At 41.2% G+C, this 16,624-nt stretch overlaps 1 protein-coding gene across 1 annotated transcript in view; it reads left to right on the forward strand.

Annotated features, from left to right (window-relative positions):
- iqgap3 (IQ motif containing GTPase activating protein 3) overlaps positions 1 to 16,339 on the forward strand; it is a 21,894-nt gene extending 5,555 nt beyond the window's left edge. The window contains 33 exon segments of the mRNA XM_042489594.1: positions 1 to 29; positions 31 to 76; positions 354 to 517; positions 855 to 942; positions 1,242 to 1,405; positions 1,961 to 2,121; positions 2,831 to 2,946; positions 3,054 to 3,217; positions 4,003 to 4,093; positions 5,220 to 5,387; positions 5,586 to 5,728; positions 6,334 to 6,504; positions 6,977 to 7,060; positions 7,346 to 7,417; positions 8,060 to 8,129; positions 8,310 to 8,518; positions 9,148 to 9,300; positions 9,545 to 9,708; positions 9,872 to 10,096; positions 10,430 to 10,514; positions 10,516 to 10,598; positions 10,675 to 10,759; positions 10,870 to 11,102; positions 11,659 to 11,671; positions 11,674 to 11,793; positions 11,980 to 12,082; positions 12,846 to 12,987; positions 13,259 to 13,346; positions 13,456 to 13,668; positions 13,883 to 14,046; positions 15,003 to 15,131; positions 15,341 to 15,449; positions 16,105 to 16,339. The exon segment at positions 1 to 29 is cut by the window's left edge and continues 7 nt beyond it. Coding sequence (XP_042345528.1) covers positions 1 to 29; positions 31 to 76; positions 354 to 517; positions 855 to 942; positions 1,242 to 1,405; positions 1,961 to 2,121; positions 2,831 to 2,946; positions 3,054 to 3,217; positions 4,003 to 4,093; positions 5,220 to 5,387; positions 5,586 to 5,728; positions 6,334 to 6,504; positions 6,977 to 7,060; positions 7,346 to 7,417; positions 8,060 to 8,129; positions 8,310 to 8,518; positions 9,148 to 9,300; positions 9,545 to 9,708; positions 9,872 to 10,096; positions 10,430 to 10,514; positions 10,516 to 10,598; positions 10,675 to 10,759; positions 10,870 to 11,102; positions 11,659 to 11,671; positions 11,674 to 11,793; positions 11,980 to 12,082; positions 12,846 to 12,987; positions 13,259 to 13,346; positions 13,456 to 13,668; positions 13,883 to 14,046; positions 15,003 to 15,131; positions 15,341 to 15,449; positions 16,105 to 16,218 — 4,163 coding nt within the window. The 3' untranslated portion in view covers positions 16,219 to 16,339.
- Positions 16,340 to 16,624: the final 285 nt, after the last annotated feature.

A 16,624-nucleotide genomic window follows, 5' to 3' on the forward strand; every position in this document is an offset into this window, starting at 1 on the left:
GTCCAGAAGAGAAAGATATCTATGAAGAGTTTTCTGACTCAGAGAGAAATCCAGGACAACATCGACATTGTTAACGGTCAGTTTCACTCTCAGACCAACACTTCATTCATATATGTAGATATATTAAAATACATATAATTACATACTCTTTTATATACAGATTACTTACATAAACTTCCGTAAACGTTTGGGCTTGGACATGATAGAGTTAAATAAGCTCATCCACAGAATATTTGATATTTTGGCTAAGCCTGTTACCCACTTTTTGAATAATAAATATGATTTAAGAGGGAACTCTTTAAAGTTACTAAATAAATCAATATAATATCAATAATACTGCTGATCTCTCTCAGTGCGGTCAGCGGTGGAGCAGGTGGATGAAGCTCTGGACTCTGCAGACGAACTCTCTCTGCTCTCGGCTCTGCAGCTGCCGTGTTTGGCCCTCAGGGGCCTCCGTACTGACAATGGCCCCTGGTACCTGGACCAGCTGTCAGCAGACCGGCAGCAGAAAGCCCTGGTACTCGCACAAAAACACAAATATGTACACACAAAAATACACACATTTTCCAAGCCCGTCCACCAAATAGTCTGTTTAGAGCTGAAGGTGAACCTGAAAATGTTGAGTACATCAAATTTTACGTTATAAATGTAAAGTACGGGTCCCCGACAAGACAAACAAAAAACAGGAAAAACTGAACTTCCATGAGAGGCGTTCGTCTTCGTCTCAACATTTCAAAAATGTTTAATGTTTTAACACCAGATTTAAACCTGATGAGACAAAAGAATTTAGTGTGCAAAGATTTAGATGACACATGAGAAACCTCTAATTTTGATCCCCTGACCTTTGACCCCAGGATGAGGGCTGTGTTGATCCTCTGGAGCCTGACGAGCTGCAGGAGGGCGTGACCATCGCCAACCAGGAAGCCCAGAGAGCCCAAACCAGTGAGCCACACAATGAGTTTAATATTTGAAGCTGAAATTCATTCAATTAATTTGGGAAAATTAATCGGAAATGTTTTGAAAATTCATTATTTAATTATTTCCATCAGGTTGTCAGATTCTTCAGATTTTCTTTATTTAATTATGAACTGAAACAGTTGAACAAAATGAGAAATTTAAATACTTCAACAAAGACAGTATCAATCTTATTATTATTTATATAAAAAAGTTTTAGTTTTTTGATTTGATTGTTGATGAGACTGGGTTAGGGTTGAATTATAGCATCTGTTCGTGTGTTTCAGTGGATGCAGCGGTGCAGAGTGTGAATGCTTCGCTGCGTCTCAGTGACGCCCGTCACACCGTCAGCTGTCTGATGTCTCCTGACCTTCAGCTTCCTGAAGTGTTTCCGTTCGCTGCGACTCTTTATCACCGAGAGCTGCAGCTGCTGCAGAGACAGACTGCACAGGTACACCTGCACACACACCTGACAGGCAAACCTCAGGGTTAACGCACATCTTCACACAGCAGTTACAGTATTAATAGAATATTATGTGATATTAACCCTTTAAACCTGGAGCAACATCAGTGCAGGCGCCCCTGTATTTAATAACATTTGAACTCTGAGCATTTTAGTTTGTTTCCTTTCAAAAGCAAAAATCCAGGAGAAACCCACATATTGCAAGACATTATTCATTTTAGAAAAAATGTTTTTTTTAAAGATAGGGGAAAAAACTAGATTTCTAATTAACATAACTTCATGTTTAAAATTGTTAGGATTTTAAGCACTTTATTCTGATTTCTTTTTTTACTTTTTGTATTTTTCAATAATTTAATTACATATTTGATTTCCATAAATAATATAAATTTTAATTAATAAATAATAAAAATTACCTGTTAAAATAATAAGTAAGAAATGAAGCCAAATTTGCCCAGGTTTCAAAAGATTAATGTAGTTTTAATATAATATTTATGTTGTTTTGATACAGCGTTAGTGAATGAGTTTTATTGTTGACTCCACCAGGGGGCGCTGCAGCAGGAAGAGCTGTTTGTTGCCGTGGAGATGCTGTCAGCTGTGGCGCTCATCAATCAGGCGATAGAGGTGGGACATCTGCAGAAGTTCAGTTCCTCGTTGGTCAGTCCGTCTGCAGGACTGTCCGATGTGGACGACACCCTGCTGGACAGGTAGGACTCCTTCGTCTTCGTCCTCTCAGACAGTTCAGTTCAGAAAGCTCAGTTTTTACCAGGCACATACAGATCTCATTTGATGATGGTGATGATGATGTGATTTGATGATGGTGATGATGATGATGGTGATGATGATGATGATGGTGATGATGATGGTGGTGGTGATGATGATGATGGTGATGTGATGATGATGATGGTGATGATGATGATGGTGATGATGATGATGATGATGATGATGATGGTGGTGGTGATGATGATGATGGTGATGATGATGATGTGATGTTGATGATGGTGATGATGATGATGATGGTGATGATGTGATGTTGATGATGATGATGGTGGTGATGATGGTGATGGTGATGATGATGATGATGATGATGATGGTGATGATGATGATGGTGATGATGTGATGTTGATGATGATGATGGTGGTGATGATGGTGATGGTGATGATGGTGATGATGTGATGATGATGATAATGGTGGTGATGGTGATGATGATGGTGATGATGATGATGGTGATGATGATAATGGTGATGGTGATGATGGTGATGATGATGATAATGATGGTGATGGTGATAGTGATGATGATGGTGATGGTGATGATGATGGTGATAGTGATGATGATGGTGATGATGGTGATAGTGATGGTGATAGTGATGATGATGGTGATGGTGATGATGATAATGATGATGATGTCATTGTCAGGTACTTTGAGCGTCTGGTTGGTGTGAAGCAGCAGGCGGGCAGAGATCTGCTGACCTGGAATCAGCTGCAGGAAGCAATCAACTCTGTCAACAACTCAGTGCAGGACGAACACCAGCGTACGCAAAACACACACACACACACACACACACACACACACACACACACACACACACACACCTTCACATGCACACACTCTGACCTCTGTGTGACCTCTGACCCTCAGAGCTGCAGTCCGTCGGTCTGGTGAACGAGGCCGTGATCAGAGGAAACTCTCAGCAGCTGCTGTCTGCTCTGCTGCTGCCCTCCTGTGGTGTGGAGGAGGTTTTACCTGCCAACGCCTGCAGATACCTGACGCTGCTGACCAGAGCGCGGCAACACAAAGTTCAGGTAACTACACAACTAACATTAACCCTGAGGGACTGTTTGGTACACCTAACACATGCTGTTCTTCAGTTTGTGATAATTGTGTGTGTGTTGATGCATGTGTCCTAAATGTAGTCCAGATTGTGTATTTGAGTGTAATCAGTGAATTTGCAGCTCAGCTCCTACAATAAGTCTAAAATACACTGTGGAAACTAAATAGTTACATTCAGACTGTTCAGGTCCAAAAATGCTCCATTGAAACCCATTCAAACTGACATTTTTGACCCCACAGCCATCAGAGCAGAAAAACAGGACTTGTATTATTTCTGGGTGTCATTCTGGGCTTTTGACTCTGAATTTGTCATTTTGACTATTTTCCACCTGATGAGGTCATTTTGACCATATTTGGCATCTGGAGGAAATACATGCTATTTCACTGACATATCCCAGACTGTCAGCAGCTACACTCACACACTGACATATCCCAGACTGTCAGCAGCTACACTCACACACTGACATATCCCAGACTGTCAGCAGCAAGAAAAATTACTTTGCATGTAGTGTATTGAAAATAATTAATTTTTGAATATTTGATATTCATGATTAGAACAGATTTTGGTTTAAAATGAACTCAATGAAAGTAAAAAGTCATATAATTGTATAGTATTTTTTTAAAACTTGATTTTGAAAAGTGCATTTTGTATGCAGAGCGACACGAATGTGTAATAATAAAGTGGGCCCTAAAGGGTTAATCAATTCTTTTAAGTGAATTTATTTGCTGAAATCGTTTGTCCTCTCTGTCCAATCAGGCGAGCAGAGACCCGGGAGCTGAGCTGTGGTTGGCTGATATCCAGGAGGCGGTGAGCAGAGCCAATCAGCAGAGTCAGAGAGCGCTAAAGAGTGAGTGCACATGATTTATTGATCTCAGCTTCTTCTGATTTAATTTACTTTATCTCGTATTACTTTTAATTTGTTTAACCATCCTTTTTCTGCTGCAGTTAACATCCACGGTAACTGCCTTCTATTGTACATGTAATGTACAATTAGTAATAAAGTCAGTAAAAGTAATTTAATATAGCACCTTTCACAGAGGTCACAAAGTGCGTCATTGAGAGTGAATCGTTCATGAGACCATAAAAACAGTTAAGAGTTTATTTACCACCTTACTATGCTGTATATGTAAAATTAATAAACTAAAGATCAGAAAAAAATAAATGACGTGAGATGTGCATTGTTTCTAAAAATATGCCTCCTGATATGCAGTTTCTAGAGCTGTATGATTCAGCTTTTCTTGTGTTAAAAAAATGCAATAAATTGTAATATCAAATACAAATTCTTGCACAGTCTTAATACTTAAAAATGGCAGTACATTTGAATCGGCACACGGATATCGGGATGCATCGAATCAGGAGATAAGAACATCGACCCAGCCCTAATTTATCCTTTAAAACCTGGAGCAGCATCTTTTTTTGTGCTACTTTCAGACACGTTTCATAAATATTTAAACTTCTGAAACCTGTGCAAATTGGTGCGATTTCTTTTTTTTTTTTTAAAGAGAAAAAGGCAATGAGAAACTCGGTTAGAAATGTTACACAATTTGGAAGAAATTAGTGGAATTAAAGAACTTGATTTTTTTAAGTTAGGGGAAAATGTCTAGAGAAAAGAAAAAAGCTAGGAAAGAATGTATTTAATAATTATCAAAATTACATATTTATAATTATGTGATCGAATTATTAATGAAAACTAATAATATAACTTTTTTTTTATTTTTCAAAACCAATCTTGAGGCAGTTATTTTGTGCTTTTTTTCACTAATTTATTGCTATTTTTTGAGTCATTTCTTTTTCTTTTTCTTTTTTTTCCCCAATTTGCTCAGGTTTGAAAGGGTTAATATTATATTTATCACCCCGTTGATTAATAAAAATAACCCACGAGGAGACTCTGCTGCTGTGTGTCCACTGTGGACGCTGCAGACATCGGTGTGTACTGACATTACGGTGATGACGTCCTCGTCTCTGTGTCTCAGTGTGTCTGTCGGTGGCTGCGGTGAATCAGGCTGTGAAGGAGAAAAAAGTGAATCAGACGCTGCGTGTCCTGACGCTGCCGGAGGTTCAGCTGCAGGGAGTCCTTCCCGCCTGCGCTGCAGATTATCAGAGAGAGCTCTACAGTCTGATCTCAGACCGGAGGCACGCAGGTACGACAGACCGTCGGTGTTACTACGAACGCAGCGTTCGTCCGTCAGAACAACTGAAATCCTGAAAACACTAAATGGTTAATATCTCGGCTTTATGGTAAGTCAGGGGTCCTAAATTCAGAGTACGCAGAGGCCCCTGGCTTGATGGTTGGCTGCCTGAGGGGCCAAATATAAATGTGTGTTTGTGTGTGCGTGCAGGAGACAACAGGAGTCCGTGGGTTCGAGTCCGGCTGGATGACGGCTCATTTTATTACCTCCAGCTGAACAGACTGGAGGGCAGCTGGGAGAAACCGAACGGCTTCACACAGAACAGTGTGTTCCTCGACCGACACGAGATACAGGTGAGACGCACCTGAGGGTCAGAGGTCAGAGTGTCTGCGACAGCAGAAACACACCTGAGGAGGTCGGAGTTTGGTTTCTACATTTCAAATAGGTGTCGACAGATGATCAGCCTGGCCGATAACTCGGGCCGATATTTGGCACTTTGCAGATTATCTGTATTGGCGTTTTATTTTAATGATCGCTGACAAAATTAATTAATTAAACTTGACGAAAGTGTCACCATTGGAGGATCTTTTATTTTTATATATTTTTTTCATTTTTTAAAATTTAGAAATAAAGTTGCTGTGAACTTGCCGTATGTGATGTTGGACGTTTCAGTTTTGATTAAATGTTCATTAGAGGAATTTAAACAGAGTCTTGTATTGGAGTTTCTTATATTCCAAATTTTAAATATTAACAGAAAGATTTTCATTTCCGTTGTAAATGCATATCGGTTCCAAATATTTGTCATCTGTCTCATTAACTACTAATAATTGATATCGGCCCTGAAAAACCAATATTGGTCAACCCCTCATTTCAAATACCAGATTTCAGGACAAAATTTTATTTTTTTTTTAGAAGAAAAGTGACATTATGTGTGTGACGTCATGTCTGCCCCGTACAGGACGTGGTCAGCGGCGTTTCGGGCTCGTACAGTCGCAGCGTCCTCTGGAAGAGCAGTGAAGCCCTCGTCGTTCGTCTGCAGGCTGTCAGTCGAGGCTTTCTGATCAGACAGAAGCTGAAGGCTCGGCGACGTTACCTGATGAGTCAGACGTCCGCTGTCGTCGTCATCCAGGTGAAGCTCAAACACCTGAAGTTGAAACAGGAGAATCTTTATTTGTGAATTCAGCGGCTCTGACACAGTGAGACAGTTTACTGACGCTGTTAAGGCGAGAAGCTTTATTTATAAAACACATTTTATACAACAGCGCAATTCAAAGTGCTTTACACAGCAATAAAATATAAAAACAATAAAAGATATGGACTGACAATAAAAGAGTAAAGAGATAATACATAAACATTTGAATCAATTACTAAATGATTTTTAATTTAAAAAAAAAAAAGATTATTTATTTATTTACGATTATTTAATATGATATAAAAACACTTTTAGAATAAATCCGTAGTCATTAGTGGGTGGAGTAGGCAGTGTAAAACAGGAATGTTTTTAGCTTTAAGTTAGAAGTTTTCAGTGGGTTAAATAATGTTTTATTAAACTGGTGTGTACTGGTTCATACTGGACACTGTCTCTGTCTGTGTGCGTTTAGTCTCACTGGAGGAGGTTTGTCCAGCAGAGGGCGTACAGACGTCGGCTGCAGTTTCTCTACATGAACTGGAGAGCTGTTGTCAAGGTAACGACCAAATCATCAACACTTAAAGTACAATTAAAGATTTTATCTGTTTCAATCCTTCAAGGTATCACAAAGAAATCTGATCATCACAATTAGAAATTATGTTTATCAGTAATAAAAAAATCAACACATCTTTAAAATTATTGTTTTGCTTATTAATTGTGTAAAAAAAAACCTGATACACTAAACAATGATAAGAAACACCCCATTCATCTTCAGTTTTGGTGTGTTTGGAGAGCGGTCGATCACAGACGCTTTTATCATCAGCTCTGTTTGCATCAACAGATCCAGTCGTTCGTGAAGATGTGGCTGGTGAGGAGAAAATATCGAGCTCGCCTGACTTTCTTCAGACGTCATGTGAGTCATTGCCGTGTTTTTGATTCACACTGAACTCTGTTCACACACTTTAAGTCTTTTAACCCTTTGAAATCTGAGCAAACTGGCTTGATTACTTTTAAGAAATATGTAAAGCAGTCAATACGCAATTTTAAAAAAATGACCCAAAAATTGGTAAAAAGTAACAAGAAAATTAACCTGAAATTACCCAAACAAAAAATAAAGGAAATGAAAACAAACATCATCATAATAATTAATTGTAATTTTCCAGCAAATATTTTCTACTATTTTCTTGTCACTTTTTACTAAATGTTTGTAATTTGCTGGACATTTCATGCTAATTTGCTAATTGCCTTTTTTCCCATGGTTTTTTTTTTTTTTTTTTTTTTTTTTTATTTAAAAGTCAAACCAATTTTCTCAAGTTTAAAGGGTTTAAATATTTGTAAAAGGCATCTGAACGAAGCATGAGAAAAGTGATGTGGATCCAGGTTTCAAAGGGTTAACAGAGAAAAGTTTTATCGAACGTGTTTTTTATGTGAGTTTTTGTTTTAAATCAGAGCTGAAGATGCTATAACTGTAATTTTGGACCTTTTATTGACATTGACATCACCAGTATGCTCTGTCTCCTTGGTATAAGGGTGTAGTAACTCTGCGTGTCCACAGGTGGGCGCTGTCATTAAGATCCAGGCCTTCTTCAGAGCCAACCGGGCTCGAGACGAGTACAGGATGCTGGGTGAGTTCACTGATAAGATGACGCCAACGAAGCGCCGCCTCTGATTGGTCAGACTGTTGGAACAGCTGACTTCTTCAAACTTTATTGTTTATTTAAAACATATTTCCTGATGTATTTCTGTACAGTAGAGATGTGAATTACTATCAGGTGTTTTTAAGCTCCTGTCCTCACCTCTTTCAGTGCACTCGTCCACGCCCCCTCTGTCCGTGGTCAGGAAGTTCGTTCACCTGCTCGATCTGGGCGACGGTGACATCAGAGAGGAGGCGGAGCTGCTGCGTCTGAGGGAGGAGGTGGTGAGGAGCATCCGCTTCAACCGACAGCTGGAGGCAGACCTGGACCTGATGGACCTGAAGATCGGCCTGCTGGTCCGAAACAGAGCCACTGTGCAGGTCGGTAGAAAACTGAAAAGCTCTGCTCATGTAGAAGTGTAACTGTTCCCGTACAAAATGGCTCAAGTAAAGTAAAGTGAACGCCGTTTTTTTGTTGTTTGTTTTGTTTGTTTTGTCCCCCTTCTTGTGTGCATTTGTCCCTTTTTATAATCATTCTGTTGTTTTTGTTCCTCAGCAGCACTTTGAGTCGCTGCGTGCATAATTAGGATATATAAGATCTTTATTTTCATTGTTTAAAAAAACAATGAACGTCATTTTTGTGACTCAGCAGCAGCACAAGTAAAAACACAATGGACATATATTACGAGTAGAGTCCTCTCTGATCATATCGATAGATGAGAGGAGAAGCAGAGTGAGAGAAAGCAAACTTTTAGACCCAGCACGACCAATGGTTGAGTTTCTCTTCCACTGCACCTGTTCTGCTCCTCTGTCTGATAAAACAGCACGGTGTGGTATATGCTGTATATATTTCAGTAGGACGACATTACATAAACCAGAACCACAGCCGAGCATCGATGGACTTTGTGTCCTTGTTATGCCGGATTCACACTGAACGCTCGCGGTGTGAAACTGGCATTAGTTATAATGAACCTGTCTCTGTCTCTGTCTCTGTCTCTGTCTCCAAACAGGAAGTGGTGTCTCACTGTAAGAAGCTGACAAAGAAAAACAAGGAGCAGCTGTCAGATATGATGGACGTGGGGAGAAGTAAAGGACTGAAGGCTCTGAGCAGAGAGAGGAGAGAGAGACTGGAGGCCTACCAGCACCTGTTCTACCTGCTGCAGGTGACACACACACACACACACACACCTGCTGCAGGTGACACACACACGCACCTGTTCTACCTGCTGCAGGTGACACACACACACACACACACTGCTGCAGGTGACACACACACGCACCTGTTCTACCTGCTGCAGGTGACACACACACACACACACACACCTGCTGCAAGTGACACACACACACACACACACAAACTGCCTGTCTGCAGGTGAGACCTGCTGACCGTGTGTCTCTGTGTCTCAGACTCAGCCTCTGTACCTGGCTCAGCTGATCTTCCTGATGCCTCAGAGTCGCTCCACCGCCTTCATGGAGATGTTGGTGTTCAGTCTGTTTAACTACGGCTCCGACTGCAGAGACGCCTTCCTGCTGCTGCAGCTGTTCACCGAGGCGCTGCGATACGAGATCAGGTCAGACAGTACACACACACACACACACACACACACACACACACACACACACACACACACACACACACACACACACACACACACACACACACACACACACACACACACACACACACACACACCGTGACTGTCGTAACCAGTAAGGTGTCTGTGATGGTCTCAGGCTGAAGGTGGAGCAGCCTCAGGACGTGGTCACAGGAAACCCCACTGTCATCAAGATGTTGGTGAACTTTTACCGTCACGCTCGCGGTCAGAACACCCTGCGGGACTCTCTGGGTCCGGCTCTGCAAGACGTCCTGCTGGACCGAACCCTCAGCATCAGGACTGACCCGGTGGACGTCTACAAGACCTGGATCAACCAGACCGAGACCCAGACCGGACATAAGAGGTCTGAATGCACTCACATCACATCTTCATCACAGGATGTAATGAAGCGGACTCTTGTAGATCTGCAGGTCATGTCAAATAACTGTCTCACCTGTCTCTCACCTGTCTGTCTCACCCGTCCGTCTCACCTGTCCGTCTCACCTGTCCGTCTCACCTGTCCGTCACCTGTCCGTCTCACCTGTCTGTCTCACCTCTCACCTGTCACCTCTCACCCGTCTGTCTCACCTGTCCGTCTCACCCGTCTTTCACCTGTCTGTCTCAGTGTCTGTCTCACCCGTCTGTCTCACCTGTCCGTCTCACCTGTCTGTCTCACCCATCTGTCTGTGTCCTGCAGCTCTCTGCCGTACCCGTCTGTTTCACCTGCAGACGCTCTGAGTCTCTGCCGTACGAGGTTTCACCTGAAGTCCAGTCAGAAGTCGACGCATCGACATCGCCATCATCAACCTGAAGAACCTGACGGACCGAGTCCTCAAAGCCATCACCTCCAGCCTCCACAAACTCCCGTAGGTCTGCACCCGTTCGCCTCCACGGACGCCACAGTAATGCCGTGTATTCACTCTGTGTGTGTGTTTGTCATAGATACGGTTTACGTTACACAGCCAAGGTTCTCAGAGACACTCTGAAGACAAAGTTCCCCGAAGCCAGCGAGGACGAGCTCTACAAGGTGAGATCCAGGATTTAGACGGAGCCCAGCTGAACACCAGTGTTACATTCAAAGCTTTAAGTCTCCGTTAAAGATGAGAGTCAGTTTGTTCGCTGCCTCCTCTCTTTCAGATTGTCGGTAACCTGGTCTACTATCGCTACATGAACCCGGCCATCGTGGCTCCGGATGGGTTCGACGTGGTGGACCGGTCCGCCGGCTCCACCCTGCAGCCGGAGCAGCGTCACATCCTGGGCTCCATCGCCCGCATGCTGCAGCACGCCGCCGCCAACAAACACTTCCACGGAGACGGATACCACGTCAGAGCTCTGAACCAGTACATCAGCCAGACCCACAACAAGTTCAGGTCAGAGTCTGAGTGTGACCTTTGACCTCTGAGGTCTCACATTAAGAAACAGCTCAGAAAACAAAGCTTCACTGTGGACAGAGAGAGAAGTTAATGAATTTATGAAGCAGAAAAAGTTCTTTGACGAATCTTTTATCATTTAACAAATCCAACGTGATTCAACACCTGAGCCAAAAAAGGAAAAAATGATTCTGATGAGAAACATGATCAGAATTATTTTTATGTTTGTTTTTTTTTTTTTTTTTTGTTTTCCAGGATTTTTCTTTTTCTCGTAATGTCAGTTTGGGTCATTTCTTATTAAGTTGCTTGTCGCCCTCCAAAACTTTTGAACGAAACCAAGTAAATTTTCTGAGGTTTCAAAGGGTTAATCCCCTCAGTCCATATTATTTGACTGTAATCTGCTGCTGTATTGTCACCATATTTTTGTTTTTATAATGACAATAAATCAAGACGTTTAAATGCAGCTGAAGACTTCTGCTGGACCACGTTTGATTTCATGAGGTTTTTATTTTACGAGGAGAAAAAGAAGAAACTTGATCCTGTTCGTGTTTCACAGGAAGTTCCTGCTGTGTGTGTTTGTGACGTCCCCGAACCCGAAGACAGATTCAACATGGACGAATACTCGGAGCTGCTCATCGTCAACAAGCCTGTCGTCTACATCTCCATCAGCGAGCTGCTCAACACACACCAGGTCAGTACACCAGGACCAGGACCAGGACGATACACCACATCTGAATCCTCACTGTGTATGTGTGTGTGTGTGTGTGTGTGTGTGTGTGTGTGTGTGTGTGTGTGTGTGTGTGTGTGTGTGTGTGTGTGTGTGTGTGTGTGTGTGTGTGTGTGTGTGTGTGTGTGTGTGTGTGTGTGTGTCTTTCAGTTGTTGTTGGAGCATCAGGAGGTTTTGTGTCCGGACCCCTCAGACCCTCTCAGGCTGCTGCTGAAGGACCTCGGATCAGTCCCCACCCTGCAGGAACTCATCGGTACTAAGCAGGGATCATAACATTTAATCGACGATCAATAAATCGGTTGTTAAGAATTTAATCAAACGTGAAATTTAAATTGATTAATCGATAGGCTTTGTAATGCTGTCAGTGTCTGAGAAATATGAGCTTTCCTTGAGAAAAAAATTCTCATTTCGTATTGTTTGAAATTAGCAAAGTATGTTGTTTTTTTAAATAACTATTAATCAAAAAATGGGGTTAACCCTTTGAAACATGAGCAGGTTGGTTTGATTTCTTTAAAAACGTGGGAATAAAGGCACTGACCAACATGGCAAGAAATGTTCAGCAACGTGCAAGAAACTGGTACGTGGTGACAAAAAAAGTCTTGAAAGTGATTTTCTATTATTTTTATTATTATTATTTTAAATTATTTAAACCATAGTTATAATCATTATAAATATATATTTAAAAATATGTTACAGGAAAAAAATGATAAATATATTCTTTAATTTTTTTTTCAGGTAATTTTCTTGTTTGTTTCTTCTTTTTTATTTATTTATTTTTTTTAAAAAAAGTTTTTTTCAGGTAATATTATTGTTGGTTTTTGGGGGTTTGTTTTTTAATTTCTTGCTGGTCGTAGAGAACCGTCACAGTGACAATGAGGCGTCACGCTGCTTCTTTATCGCCGCTCCTCTTCGTGCCATCGTGACTCCACATTTTTAATTGCTGCTTAAAGAAAAAAAACATTTTTCAGTTTCGGCTTCAGGACCGCCGGGGTCTCACATCTGTCTCTGCTCTTCAGGAGAGTCTTCATCATCAGATCCAGGATCAGAGTCCAGTCTGTCTCAGAGCAGCAAGACGGAGGTTTCTCTGACTCTCACCAACAAGTTCGACATCTTCAACGAGTCCAACGACAAACCGGACGCCAGAGGACTGCTGCTCAGGTAACAGCGTTTCAGTTAAAAAACGTCACGCCGTTATTTTTTTGGTTTGTCTTTAAGTACGTCGCGCGTCCGCATCAGTCTTGTGATCGCCATATTTCCTCTTGAGAGAAATTTGGCTCAAACATCCACGTGGACTCAACGATGAACCGATTCGATTTTGGTGGTCAAAGGTCACTGTGAACTGTTGCTTCACGCAAGCAAACGACTGTGAGGCGTTAATTATTGTTTATGGTTTTTTAAAATTGTATTAATTTTTATATTTTTTTTTCAGCACAAAGCAGCTGATCATTGATGTCATCAGGACTCAGCCGGGCGACTCTCTGAGTGAAATCCTGCGAGGATCTGTGTCACATGACCAGGTACACACACACACACACACACACACACACACACACACACACACACACACACACACACACACACAGAGGTAGAGTTGAATCTCGGGTAAACTCGTCGTCGCCTCCACAGGAAGTGTGCCATGATTGGCTGATGCAGCGGCGTGCTCTGCAGGACGCTCGCACACCTGAGAAGATGAAGAGAAACGAGTCGCTGGTCGCCAACGGCAACCTAAGTTTAGAGGAGAAGAAGAGGAAGATCCTGAGGTGTCTTCGTCGTCTGGAGGGACTTGGCGTCCTGAGACCACCTCAGACCGAAAACCAGATCTTGCAGATGATCGCCAAGGTGACCAATTTCACACACACACACACACACACATTTACAGATACACACGGTTCTTGCTGAGCTTTTTGGCTGATGTTTTTATGACCGAAACTCTTAAACATTCATTCACGTATTTGGGCGTCTGGAGCTGAAAACTGTTCCGATGTGTCGATACTTTAACTAACTCGGTATTTAATAATACTGTTCTGTTAATGTGCTCACGCTCCCGCCGCAGGACATCCGTCAGCAGCGTCTGCACCGTCAGCGTCGGGGGGCGGAGCTGCAGAAGCTTCGTCAGACTCTCGGCAGTCTGCAGGCGAAGAGCAGATTCCAGAGCGAACAGGTGGACTACTACAGACATTACATCACTTCCTGTCTGGACAACCTGACTGCCAACAGGTAGACACACACACACACACACACACACACACACACACACACGGTCATTATCATGATGGTGATGATGACGAAGGTTCCTGTTAAATGGACCATTAAAACATTTTTGGATGAATAACATTATGTTATTGATTGGATTGATTATTTATTGGAGATATTATACAAATATATTCACCGAGTCTTGGCGTGATTTTTTATTTTTTTTTTTTACCTTTTTTTTTTTACCTTACTACTCTGTGCGCCTTACAAATTGCTCCTCAGGAACAAATAAAGTGTTTTTGAATTTGAATTGATGACGTTCTGTCGTCTCATTTAGCCACTCGTTAGCGCCTTTTTTAAGACTCATCAAAGCTTTAAAGTTTACGTGTATTTGCTGACTTATTTTATGTCGTAGAAGAAAACGTAAAAGTCTCTTCAGCACAGACCAAAAACCTGCTCAAAAAACCCCGCTGACTCTGAGAGGAGGGACCGCAGGAGCCGAAATTAACTGATTTCGGTTCGGTTTTAGGACTCGTTGCTTGTGTCCTTAATTTCGGAGCAGTGTTGCTGCCTTTGATGTCCTGTGATTCAGATTCAATTCAATCTTTATTTAGTCTCGATGGATCACTGAGAGCAAAATCTCATTTATGATGACGTCAAGAAAAATACAAAAATAAAAAGCAAAAGCACACAACAAGAAGAGTGATAAAATAATCTTATCAATTAAAAAATATTAAAACAATACAGTTAAAATACATTAAAATATTTAAATTCAGAATGAGATCAGAAAAGATACAAAATAATTTAAAACAGTTGCAGACTGTGACAGAATTGTTGGTGATCAGAGATCTGAACTGAACAGACTGAGTTTCAGAGCAGTTTGTGAGATTTCACACACACACACACACACACACACACACACACACACACACACACACACACACAGAGGTCAAATGTTGCGATTGGTTTTTGTGTTGCAGTAAATTGTCCAATAAGAAAGCAGCAGAGAGCAAAGGGAAGAAGAAGCTTCCCGCTCTGAGCTACAGCGCCACCCGACTGCACGAGAAAGGAGTTCTGTTGGAGGAGATCGAGGACCTGCCGGCGACACAGTGAGGAACTTTAATGTTGATGTTTAATGATGAAAAATGTTATTAGCATATGTGACATTAAATGTTAATGTTACAAACTTTTAACACCACGTGTGTTGATGTTAGAAACTTTAAAAGTCAAATATTTTCATGTTGTAAGTATTTGACACGTGCTCATTGTTTACTGCCGCTCTGAGAGGAAGTGACTGAACAGAGCTGAACTCTTCCAGGTTTAAGAACGTCGTCTTCGACATCGTTCCTGGACCTGAGAAAGGAACTTTCAACGTCAAAGCTCGATTCCTCGGCGTCGAGATGGAAGAATTCCTGCTCAAATATCAGGTAAAAAGTGGGCTGGACACCGAGTCACATCAGGCTGATACAAGATTAAATTAGGGGTCGACAGATTATCGGCCTGGACCATTATCGGGTATTTGAGATTTTGAGGATTATCAGTATAGGCATTTTATTTTAATGATTGCCAATAAAATTTTAATTAATTAAAAAAGTGCAAAGAAATATGCAGAGATTATGTCCTCGCCATGGGGTTCGATTCCGGCCTCGGCCCTTTGCTGCATGTCATCCTCTCTCTCTCTTCCCCATTTCACGCTTGAGCTGTCCTATTTAATAAAGACAAAATGTCCAAAAATTATCTTTAAAAAAAAAAAAAAGAAAATGCTCAGAACTTGCTGTATGTGATGTTGAAAGTTTCCGTTTTGATAAAAAAATGTGTTAGATTTAAACAAAATTTTGTGTTGGAGTTTGTTATATTCCAAATTCTAAATATGAATGAATGCATGTTGTTTCCAAATATCGTTTATTGGTCTCTTTAACTTGTACTAATCAGTATTGGTATTGGCCCTAAAAAAAAAAAACAATATCAGCCGACTCCTAGATTAAATACCAGGTATGTGTGTATAATATGTGTGTTCTGTGTATAATGTGTGTGTGTGTGTGTGTGTGTGTGTGTGTGTGTGTGTGTGTGTGTGTGTTATAGGACCTGCTGCAGCTGCAGTATGAAGGTGTGGCGGTGATGAAGATGTTCGACAAGGCGAAGGTCAACGTCAACCTGCTCATTTTCCTCCTCAACAAGAAGTTCTTCAAGAAATGAACCAAGTGATGCTCTTACATTACAATCCTATCTCTACTCACTACAGCATTTTTTATATGTGCCTATATTCAACAGAGTGAGGCATCTTCTCTACACTCCCATCTCTGCTCAGATATCTACTACACTGTCTTTGGACAACTTTTTACACTCCCATTTTTTTAAACGTTCACTACAGTTTTTACAACTTTTTACAGAGTTTTTAAACGTTCATCACAGAGTTTTTTTTTAAAAAAAAATCTCATTGCTAACCAATCAAATAAGCTTTATTGACGCGTACATTATTGCCAAAGCGCGGTTACATATTATTGCATTGTTACATTTTAAACAAGATAACAAAAAAGAAAAATAATCATAAGAAGTGTTTAGGGTTGGACATCTTCTTTACACTCCTATCTCTGTTTTTATA

Source organism: Plectropomus leopardus, chromosome 7, assembly GCF_008729295.1.
Source record: "Plectropomus leopardus isolate mb chromosome 7, YSFRI_Pleo_2.0, whole genome shotgun sequence".
Lineage (NCBI taxonomy): Eukaryota > Metazoa > Chordata > Actinopteri > Perciformes > Serranidae > Plectropomus > Plectropomus leopardus.